Below are 10,616 nucleotides of genomic sequence, written 5' to 3' on the forward strand. Positions count from 1 at the left end.
AATGACTTGACGTTACAAATTCTAGAAAACGCTGTGTTAGTGTAGGCCTGTGTATTATTTTATGTATGTATACATAAACATAAAGAAAATAATCCAACAGTAAAATTTATGTTATAATAACAGTATAATAAGAGCTACCAGAACTGATGTATTTGTTTGGAACAACTACAGCAGTCTTATTTTTCTTTCTGTCATTAAAATTGGGGGAAAAAAAATCATATTTCAATATTAATTACTAATGAAATGACAGATATTACAGCAATATAAAGCAAAGTATAAAGCAGTATTATTTTACTTTAAATTCATCAAAGCTTAGTTGGTACATTTTGCAGTATTCAGATAAACTACCTAAAAACAGCAGAAGGTTTCTGAAATTAAAACCGGGGACATTTTCTTGTTCAGTGGTCAAAATATAATTGAAACCTTACTTGTTATTATCTATGAATTAAAAAATTGGGATACTACATTTTTGTATGTTTTTGTTTTTAATTATTGTGGGTTCTACGTATTATGTTCCATGAAGTCATCAGTGTAGCTTGTAGCGCCCTCTGTTGGTGAAAATAAACGATTGCTCTGGTAACCAGCAGACTACGTTGATCGGGCTTTTTGCAGTGTATGTGCGGGGCCTTTTGAACGCGTAAAACGGGGACATTTCCGAAGACGTCTCGAGTGGGCAACAGGACATCAAAAACCGGGGCTTTCCCGGAAAAAACTGGACGTCCGGTCACCCTAGGTTAAATATTATCCTACATATTTCACCAAGCTTCCGTCTTCTAAATCTGGTCTGGATAGGACATATTTGCTCTCTTTCCCGGCAAAATATATTCACTCTACAGGTTTTACCGACTGGTTTTACTTTGAAACATGAAAATGTTAAATTCAGATGAGTTAAAAATAGCGGAGACCACTTTATATACACATCTGCCTAAATCCATAAAGGTGAGTACTAGCCTGCGTTTGTTTAATTTCGAAGCAAACCCTGTAAGTTAGCGCTTGATGTGCTTTTACAGACGCAATGAATCAAATACCTGTTGGTTTTTAGGTGTATGGATTTGTTTTCGCTATGAACAGAGGGAAACCACACCATTTGGAGGTATTGGTGGATACGTGGCCAGCTTTTACCAATATCATTGTTCGACCAGATCCAAATGTGAGATTATGTTCTTTATTAACTACTTAAAAATGTTGTCCAAGTTAACCACTGTTATGTCAATATCACTAATGTTGTCTGAAATCTTTAGAATGACCGTGCAAAGGACTTTATGAAGAAGGTGACTCTATACAGCACAGATGAAGAAGTCCTGAGAAGAATGTTGACTGTGGAAAATGCAATTGACTGGAGCACATACTTCCTAATAGGAGGCATGGCTTTCCCCCAAAATGTTTTATGATATATTATACTATTAATATGACTTCTGGTTATTTTAATAATGTCTTGATTATTTTAATTTCTAGGATGTGATCTTCGTCATTCACTAATGCTGAAGGAAATTGCTGCTTCTCGGGGTGTCAGTATGAAAGGGTTTTCCTTGGTGCACCTTATGACATTAACTGAGCCCAGTCATTTACCTGAGCTCATTACCAGGTAAGATGGTAACTCTTATTAAGCTTTTTAAATAAGTGATAAATATCAGTTTGTGTTTGTACAATGTGATGCATTTAAATAAAAGCTTAAACATGCTTAAACTTTCCCTTATATTCTTGACTCCTTCATCAGTGACCTTGAGTCCAGAGTGTCTGTCCTCAATGAGTCACATGCTGATGTAGTTAACAAGACTTGGAAATTTGGAGGGGATGACAAAGGTTACAGGAACATCCTGAATCTCATCAGACATTTCCCCACATGCTGCATTACAGATGAGAGCAACCAGCCTGTGTCCTGGGTGCTGTTGTATGATTACTGTGCCTTGGGGATGTTGTACACTCAGCCTGAGCATCGTGGGAAGGGCTATGCCAAAGCCCTGGTCACCACAATGGCAAAGAGGCTCCATTCTCAGGGCTATCCTGTGTACTGTTTCATTGAAGAATGCAATCGGCTTTCCTACAAACTTTTTAAAAGCTTGGGTTTTACAGAGGACCTCTCTTATAGGGCTGCCTGGTATGAATTCATTTGTTAGCCAGAATACTCATCAATACTCCTGTTTGATGACAAAAAAAAACTCCTTTGAAGTCATCATGAAATCAAAATTGACAATTCTCTTTTTTTAAATGGAATACTGCAGTGTTTATTTTAAATGATTTTTTATTTTTTTATTTATTTATGTGCCCTTGTAATCTTTAATCCAAAACATGAACTTCCTCTCCCCTCTGATGCTTGTGCACTGGCATGAGGGCTGGACAATAAGCCCTCAGTCGATTCCCGATGGACAAAAAAAAAGTCACGCCCAACATTTTTTTACTTGTTTGTGAAGCTGTTTCACTCAGGTATGTATCGCAATAGAAAATAAAGGCGATCACAATTTATGTTTCATGACCTTAACTACATGATGATTTAGTTTTTGTAAATTCAAATAAAAAATTATATTTTATGCACAATTGTAACACTTTTAATACATTTTGATGAAGACATTGTGTTGTAACTTTAATTTAAAATGTTATATGAATGGGATCAGAGGTCAAACCATCAACCTGTAAACTGAGAAACTGGAGAACAACTTTACACAAATTTAATTATTTTATTTCCCATTCAGAGTTTTATTTTACCTGGAAATTATTTGTTTCTCAAAGGTATTTATATACCAGCCATAAGTAGGTGATATTTCAATGCTGTGAAATAATTCTCAATACTATCATGCTTGCACAGAAATACAAAATGTTGCCAAACTTCGTGTGGCTGCAGTACCATCTTAATACATCCTTTTGTAGGGAAAATCCATATTTTTCTTTGTAAAGATTCTCTTTGCTAGGGCTACCTCGGGCCGGTTGCATAAACTGCTAAGACTATAGTCTTAAAAAGTTAGCCATATAAGTTGTTTTCTTCTAGACTGGTCATAACGGTTTAAAGTCAGTTACTAAAACGTAGATTGGCCCAATGTTAATCAGAAAAGTGAGACTGATTATCTCTTGGCTAACTGCTAGTTGGTCAAACTAGTTCTTAAGACACAGTCTTAAAGGGATAGTTCACCCACAAATGAAAATTCTGTCATCATTTACTCACCCTCATGTCGTTCCAAACCTGTATGAGTTGCTTTCTTATGTTGAACATAAAAGAAGATATTTTGAAGATTGCTGGTAATCAAATAAAGTTGGTGGTTGCCATTGACTTCCATAGTAGGAAAAACAAATACTATGGAAGTCAATGGCAACCACCAACTGTTTGATTGCCAGCAATCTTCAAAATATCTTCTTGTATGTTCAACATAAGAAAGCAACTCATACAGGTTATAGTGGCTATGTTTATGCAACTGGCCTCAGGTACACCTTACTCCACAGCTACCATTTTGTGGAGAAAGCCATATCTTTTTATAATTTATAGTTTAATTTATTAAAATTGCTTTTATCTGCAGATTTACTTTGCCTTGCAAAAAAAGGCTTTTTTTTGTTTAATGCGCATCTCTCAATTACAGGTGTTTTAATAATATATATCTATTTTAAATAAATATTGTTTAAAAAAAAAAAGAAAAAAGTTCCGGAAACGATTCTGCTTGGGGGCGCTATTCCAGACGTACAGAATGACATGCGTGGCATGATGTCTTTTTTTTTTTTTTTTACATGCAATAACCTGAAACCCCTGCCTGCCTACTTAGTGGTAGTGGCTCTATAAGTGCCTTTTAAATCACTGCTAGCAATACAGTAGACCCGCTGACGCCGAGCGACACACGTGAGGAAAACAGGCTGCTGGCGGGACACCTCGCAATGCGTCAGCTGACTACAGAAGATCTGAAGACCCTGGAAGTAGATCTTAAAAACTACTTTCCACAGTCGCTGCAGGTTTGAAAGCGTTTATTGAGCTAATAAAGTAGCTCGCCTTGCAATAGTCATGTTTGCTACCGTTAAAATTAATAGAATGCTTTACATGCTACTTAATTGTCAGTTATTTGTGACGCTTTAATGTTCTGTAGGCAAAACATTTAATTTTGTCTCGCTTTTTTCTGTCCTGGAAATATACAGGTATATGGATGCATTGTCCAACTCAACAGAAATGGACAGAGAGCTGATCCTGTTTGTGTGCTTGCTGACCAGTGGCCAGAGTTCAGAGTTTTACTTATTAAACCTGAATTCCGTGAGGTATCAGGAATATTGCGAAATATATGTGCTTGGTTGAATGTTTCACTGTGATTTATGAGAGGTTCAACAATCCATTTATTTATTTATTTTTACAGAAGGGAGACCTTTTCAAAGACATGACTGTGTTTTCAAAAAACGATATCTACCTCAGAGACCTGCTGGCACATTCAGATGTCATTGATTGGAAGATGTTTATTTGCTTGGGTATTTGCATCTCTCTTTTGTTAGTTTTTTTTTTCATTAGTGTGAATCCCTGAAAATCTCAAACACATGTTCCTTTGTAAACTGTCTCAAGCCGCTGAGCTTCATCATGAGAAGATGCTGGAATTTGTGGCTATAAACAGAGGTGTACCTATGAAGAAAGAATCTGTGTGCTACATGTTGGTTCTTCGAGATCCATCAAAACTTTCACACGTTGATAGGTGAAGTATCTCAACTGTAATCATTAACGTCACACTTCAGACATACAATTTTATGACAGGTCATAGTTTAAGCCAAGCTACATTGCAGTAATATGTCGCTGACTATAAGCACTGAAACATGTAACCTAGTAATTGCTGTTCAGTTGTCATCATTGTATTTACCTTTTAACCCTCTGGTGGTCTTTTTATGTGTTTTACATTTAGATTTTTTTTGTGGTGCTTGCTGTATGAACAAACAATAACAGACATATTTACATAGTTGTAAATGGTCTTAAAAATACCAAAATTTTTGAGGTACAGTACAGTCTACAAAAAAGCCACGATAAAGTAGTCTTTGATAATGCAAATAAAATTAATATAAAATTACATCTGAAAATACTCTCATAAGCAACCAGAGAAAACTTTAATATTTGTATTTCATGTAGAATTTTTGCATAATTTAGAGGTGAATATTGTGTAATACCATGAAATCTCAAAATACTAAATATTTAAGAAAATATAGTACATTCATTTCATTAAAAAAAAGTTATGCTTATTGTATTTGTTCTGTTTTGACTTTTTTTTTTTTCTTTTTACCCACAGTTCATCACTGAAGCTGTCTTCTCTCAGTGAGTCTCATCTTGCACTAGTCAACCGTAGCTGGAAGTTTGGCTGTGAAGACAGCAAACTAATGATTAAGAATATGATTTTGAACTTCCCCTCTTGTTGTGTCCTGGACTCAGATGATCAACCAGTAGCATGGATATTAAATGATGCTTCCAGTGCACTGGGAATGCTGTACACACTTCCAGAACACAGAGGAAAGGGCTATGCAAAAGCATTGGTCGCCGTTATGTCAAAGACACTCCACTCTCAGGATTATCCGGTGTACTGTTTTATAGAAGAAGAGAACCATTTATCCTACAGCCTCTTCACAAGCCTGGGCTTCACAGAAGAACCAGATTATAGGGCAGCCTGGTTTGTCTTTAATGATTTGTAACTGGGTCCCATCAGAGCAGCCAATCACAATTGTTTAGCTTCTGTCCGAGATGCTATGTAGGATTATGTAAAAGCTGTTTTTTTTTTTTTACTTCTAACAAGCCCCCACCCCATCAAAAAAAAAAAAAGTTATTTTTAATTATGAATATCTCATTCCATAAATAAAATGTGTAAAACATAACCGTTTATTCTTTGCATCAAATGTAAAACATATACAGTTGAATTACACATTGTGTAGAATCAGTTAGATTTGTTATACTAGTTAAAGGTGTTTTATTTTTCTGCATATTCTTCTAGTCGAAGTAGCCATTTCTCCCAGAATGGCATAATCTTCTCTGAGTTCAGGAAGTGAGTATGTGCGGGTGATCCATCTTTGTAGGCCACCACAATTAAGCCGTTTTCTACCTGTACATAAATGACATTAGATGGAAGACTTCAATGGAAAATACATGTATGCATTTAGCAGATGCTTTTATCCAAAGCAACTTACAAAAGAGGAACAAAAACACTTTGTCTAGGAGCCAACGATATTCGTTATATACAATGCCAGGTTTATCACAGACAAAAATGTATCCACCAGATATTAACATGTGACCACTTGTGAACAGGTTTTGAGGACAGCCATTTCATGACTACATATATTACCATTCAAAAGTTTGGGTCGGTAAGATTTTAAAATACAGCAAAACAGTAATAGTGTCAAATATTACAATTTAAAAGAACTATATCTATTGTAATATAATTTTGAAATGTAATTTATTTTTGTAATAGTACTGCTGAAATTTCAGCAGCCATTACTTCAGTCTTCAGTGTCACATGATCCTTCTGAAATCAGCCTGATATGCTGATTTGGTGCTCAAGAAACATTTCTTATTATCAATATTGAAAACAGTTGTGCTGCTTCATATTTCTGTGGAAACAGTGATGGATTTTTTTTCAAGATTCTTTGATGAACCTGATGTTCAAAAAGACTTAATAAATCTTATAAATCTTTTGTAACATAAATGTATTTACGGTCATATTTTATTAATTTAATGCATACTTGCTGAATAAAAGTATTAATTTCATCTTGCGGACCCTAAACATTTGTACAGTAGATTATGTATACTTCAGATCTTAATACCAGGTGTAAAAGGTGCCATAGTGCTGTTTACCTGGTAGTTGTAGTTGTGGTCACTGTTCAAAGCTCCAATGTATGCAGCTACTTGTAATGGATTATCATAAGTATGGCGAAGGGAGGGCTTAGGCTTCTCTGAGGTCTTCCAGTCAATGACACACAATGAACCTCTGTATGAAAGCAGATAAGGCTTAAAATTCAACATGAGCAACATATACATTCATCTACATTAAAAAAAGTGCATGTTGTGTAATGATTATAAATTCTTATACATATGACTCTTTGATTTAACAAAATGAATCTCACCTGTATTGGGCAACGCAATCTACAATACCAAGGTACTGTAATGCAGAATGATTCACAGCACTCTCAATAGCTCTCACTCCTGTTATATCATTCAACACATTAGATACACTCTCTATATACCCAGACACCTCTGCTGGACACTCATGGTCCTCCTTAGAAGGGGTTTCCTGGGTGTAAGTGTCCTCAATGGCAGCATGGAACAGCTTTCCTTGTCTGAAAATGTCTAAAACAACACAGATGAATTAGAAGGTGTAATTCTTTTAAAAAGCAATAATGAAAGAAAATTGATTATACTTACTCAAGCTGTATTCTTGAAACCCTTCCTCTCCGAGTTCAGCAATCATCCTTCTCTTCCACCTTTCCAGGTAAAAGGCTTGGTCAGGTGGCATGGTCTTCTGGAGGATCCGGGTCACACTGGGTATAGATGTTTTATTAGAGTCCCTCTGTAATTTTATACGAGCCAAAGGTCCCGGCACATACTCCGACTGACCTTTGGCCTCATTTAGCAGTGGATGCAGGTTTTTAGGTACTTTGGGCTGTTTTGAAGGCGGTCTGGATCTTATTACAGGTCCGTACAGCTGACAGTCCTCATCCTCGATGCTTTCAGGAGTCTGGGAGCTGGTTTTTGATGACAACACCCCTCGCACCAGAGATGAGTACCGCTCTGTGTCCACTGTGCTGTACTGACTGACCTTTTTGCTTGCTCTCCATTGACAGCCGGTTGAAAAGTTGTCCACACGCGAGAACTGACCAGAGGGAAAGCCCACTGATCTCACACACTTGCATTGTACCAACAGCTTCAATACTTGCATTGTAATCGCCATACGTGATGTTCTTATCCTGTTTCTGTGGTGAATGTTGCGGCTATCTGCGCATGCTTTGGGAAACGGACAGATAAACTAAAATAAATAAACCAAAAAGTTTTAGAGTGGGCAAGCGATCATGAGGTTGTTGCATTCCGGTTTCAAATGGAGCGCAATTTGAACTGGAGCTACTGGGGAATTATGGGAATTGTAGTTCGAACTGCCTCGAAAGTACGTTTAACACGTTCCCATAAAACACCATTCCCCACAATGCAACTTTTTGGTATAGGCTTTGAAAATAGTCTTTGATTTTTGTTGATAGCCAACCCATAAGTTATATGTATGTATATAGGCTCACATTTCCAAATAAAACAATTGTATTGAAATCACTCGAAGCTTTTCAAGACATTACTACCATCTGGTGGTCAAAACTCTAAGCAGCGGTACACAATAGCTTGTCAAACATCATAACATATTGTTCATATAGTCGTTAAGTACTTTTACAGGTCTGTAAATTGGGTATGCAATAAGCTCTCTCTCTCTCTCTCCACAGGGTTTTGTCGAAATTAAACGAATTAACGTTTTTTTAAAGACTTTTATTTTGACGTGCTGCCAGAAAAATATTCGAGCCGGATGTCCACACAGTAACAGGCGAAAGTGGAGAGTGAAGAGCAGCGAGCTACAGTTAAAAAGTTAAAAGTACAGTTTAATGTACAACCCAGAGACGATAAAATAAGCGAAAGATTTCCTGAACATGACATCTATCTCAGAGGACAGTGATAAGGAGAAGGTAAGTGTTTCATATCTCTCTACTGGAAAGATAAAGCTTATTAATTTATGTTTTAAGCAGTCATCTTGCTCGCTTGCTTACTAACCGCCCAGCTCTGCTTTGCACTTTATAGTGAGTGATCGTACGCTCGTCACTCTCACTGATAGAGTTAACTCTTTACTAGCTGTTCCTCAATAATAACAACTAAACAGGTTTAAAATTGTCTTCGTGACATATCTATCTATCTATCTATCTATCTATCTATCTATCTATCTATCTATCTATCTATCTATCTATCTATCTATCTATCTATCTATCTATCTATCTATCTATCTATCTATCTATCTATCTATCTATCTATCTATCTATCTATCTATCTAGTTAAAAAGTTAAAAGTACAGTTTAATGTACAACCCAGAGACGATAAAATAAGCGAAAGATTTCCTGAACATGACATCTATCTCAGAGGACAGTGATAAGAGAAGGTAAGTGTTGGTCATATCTCTCTACTGGAAAGATAAAGCTTATTAATTTATGTTTTAAGCAGTCATCTTTCTCGCTTGCTTACTAACCGCCCAGCTCTGCTTTGCACTTTATAGTGAGTGATCGTACGCTCGTCACTCTCACTGATAGAGTTAACTCTTTACTAGCTGTTCCTCAATAATAACAACTAAACAGGTTTAAAATTGTCTTCGTGACATATCTATCTATCTATCTATCTATCTATCTATCTATCTATCTATCTATCTATCTATCTATCTATCTGTCTAACGATAATTATATTGTTTTAGTTGTTAGTGTAATTATACTGTAGTGATGAAGGCAAATACGTTAGTTTTATTGGTTTTTTAGTTGTATTGTATTTGCTGTAGTCTGTTTTCAGTAGAAATTATTTGTGTAAATTTCTCTGCTTTTTCTGAACTCTTTTCCAAACTACAGTTACGGTTTGTGGGATAGGATAGGTGACTAAATAAGTTTTCTTTACTTACATGTTTTTTTTAATTGAGCTCATGAACCTGAGTTCATAAGCATAGACTGTGGAATAAAATATTTTTGCAAGTTTTCCCCCCAAAACTGTTCAAACGACAGACTCTATGTGACATGGCACCTTTAGTTCTCAGTCCTTGTTTGAATGTGTCTTCCTGATTTGTCACAAGATGATTCATTTTTTAACAAATCATGTTTTATATAGGTGCACTCTGTATCAGTCGACTTGAACAATGATGCATCTCTCGTCATTGATATCCCTGATGCCCTCTGTGAACGCGACAAAGTCAAATTTACGGTCCACACCAAGGTGAGCCAACAGATCAAATTTATAGTAATTCGAATAAGGCAATAGCTTGCACGCATTCATGTATATCTTAGTGTAACTTACCATGATCTGTAGTATTGGAGGACAGTACGTCTTTGACTCGTAGTGTCGATTTGCTCTTCACTTCCTCTCAGACCACACTTAGTTCCTTTCAGAAGCCGGAATATTCTGTGCAACGACAGCATGAAGATTTCATATGGCTTCATGACACAATTGTGGAAACTGAGGAATATGCTGGCCTCATTGTAAGTTAAAACCCATATTCATATTGTCTATATTTATGAAAGCTCCTCATCAGCAACAGGCATTCTGTCGGCCAACATGAAAACCACAAAGTTTCTCTACTGACCTTCAGTCTGCATTGTAGACTGTTGGAATAGCCAAAAAGTCTTATATTGAATGAAATTGTCTTGCTTTTACAATATTTCTTAGATCCCTCCTGCTCCACCAAAACCTGACTTTGAGGGTCCCCGGGAGAAGATGCATAAATTGGGAGAGGGGGAATCAAGCATGACAAAGGAGGAATATGCCAAAATGAAGCAGGAACTTGAAGCGTGAGTTTAATATATATACAGTGGGTACGGAAAGTATTCAGACCCCCTTAAATTTTTCACTCTTTGTTATATTGCAGCCATTTGCTAAAATCATTTAAGTTAATTTTTTTTCCTCATTAATGTAC

At 36.3% G+C, this 10,616-nt stretch overlaps 3 protein-coding genes and 1 pseudogene across 4 annotated transcripts; 3 read left to right on the forward strand and 1 right to left on the reverse strand.

Moving 5' to 3' along the window:
• Window positions 1-365: 365 nt before the first annotated feature.
• On the forward strand, window positions 366-2,190 carry LOC107675535 (glycine N-acyltransferase-like protein 3). The gene is made up of 5 exons (XM_016469927.1): window positions 366-939; window positions 1,043-1,150; window positions 1,242-1,362; window positions 1,456-1,585; window positions 1,718-2,190. The coding sequence occupies exons 1-5, from the start codon at window positions 865-867 to the stop codon at window positions 2,115-2,117; spliced, it is 834 nt and encodes a 277-aa protein (XP_016325413.1). The 5' UTR covers window positions 366-864; the 3' UTR covers window positions 2,118-2,190.
• Window positions 2,191-3,641: 1,451 nt separating this feature from the next.
• LOC107675547 (glycine N-acyltransferase-like) lies at window positions 3,642-5,737 on the forward strand. Of its 2 annotated transcripts, XM_016469941.1 has the most exons (6): window positions 3,642-3,930; window positions 4,111-4,227; window positions 4,323-4,431; window positions 4,523-4,649; window positions 5,232-5,257; window positions 5,372-5,737. In XM_016469941.1, exons 1-6 carry the CDS (start codon window positions 3,856-3,858, stop codon window positions 5,626-5,628), a joined length of 711 nt encoding a protein of 236 aa, XP_016325427.1. In that variant the 5' UTR covers window positions 3,642-3,855; the 3' UTR covers window positions 5,629-5,737. The 2 variants fall into 2 exon arrangements, with proteins under 2 accessions (XP_016325427.1, XP_016325426.1); XM_016469940.1 differs by having other exon boundaries at window positions 5,232-5,737.
• A 55-nt stretch (window positions 5,738-5,792) lies between these two features.
• On the reverse strand, window positions 5,793-8,244 carry LOC107675546 (mitochondrial genome maintenance exonuclease 1-like). The gene is made up of 4 exons (XM_016469939.1): window positions 7,349-8,244; window positions 7,051-7,273; window positions 6,782-6,914; window positions 5,793-6,032 (listed from the first exon to the last, which is right to left on the reverse strand). Exons 1-4 carry the CDS (start codon window positions 7,872-7,874, stop codon window positions 5,901-5,903), a joined length of 1,014 nt encoding a protein of 337 aa, XP_016325425.1. The 5' UTR covers window positions 7,875-8,244; the 3' UTR covers window positions 5,793-5,900.
• Window positions 8,245-8,410: 166 nt separating this feature from the next.
• LOC107675548 (sorting nexin-5-like) overlaps window positions 8,411-10,616 on the forward strand; it is a 7,520-nt pseudogene continuing 5,314 nt past the window's right edge.

Source organism: Sinocyclocheilus anshuiensis, unplaced genomic scaffold (genome assembly GCF_001515605.1).
Source record: "Sinocyclocheilus anshuiensis isolate Anshui unplaced genomic scaffold, SAMN03320099.WGS_v1.1 scaffold1097, whole genome shotgun sequence".
NCBI classification, from domain to species: domain Eukaryota; kingdom Metazoa; phylum Chordata; class Actinopteri; order Cypriniformes; family Cyprinidae; genus Sinocyclocheilus; species Sinocyclocheilus anshuiensis.

Bases quoted from the DNA above. Each gene is read 5' to 3' on its own strand.
- LOC107675535 (XM_016469927.1), top strand. From the start codon at position 865: ATGAAAATGTTAAATTCAGATGAGTTAAAAATAGCGGAGACCACTTTA. The intron at 940-1,042 runs GTGAGTACTAGC...GTTGGTTTTTAG, and splicing joins ATCTGCCTAAATCCATAAAG to GTGTATGGATTTGTTTTCGC. The intron at 1,363-1,455 runs GCATGGCTTTCC...TTTAATTTCTAG, and splicing joins CACATACTTCCTAATAGGAG to GATGTGATCTTCGTCATTCA.
- LOC107675547 (XM_016469940.1), top strand. From the start codon at position 3,856: ATGCGTCAGCTGACTACAGAAGATCTGAAGACCCTGGAAGTAGATCTT. The intron at 3,931-4,110 runs GTTTGAAAGCGT...GGAAATATACAG, and splicing joins ACTTTCCACAGTCGCTGCAG to GTATATGGATGCATTGTCCA. The intron at 4,228-4,322 runs GTATCAGGAATA...TTATTTTTACAG, and splicing joins TTAAACCTGAATTCCGTGAG to AAGGGAGACCTTTTCAAAGA.
- LOC107675546 (XM_016469939.1), bottom strand. From the start codon at position 7,874: ATGGCGATTACAATGCAAGTATTGAAGCTGTTGGTACAATGCAAGTGT. The intron at 7,274-7,348 runs GTAAGTATAATC...GTGTTGTTTTAG, and splicing joins GTTTCAAGAATACAGCTTGA to ACATTTTCAGACAAGGAAAG. The intron at 6,033-6,781 runs GTAAACAGCACT...ATTTATGTACAG, and splicing joins ACCACAACTACAACTACCAG to GTAGAAAACGGCTTAATTGT.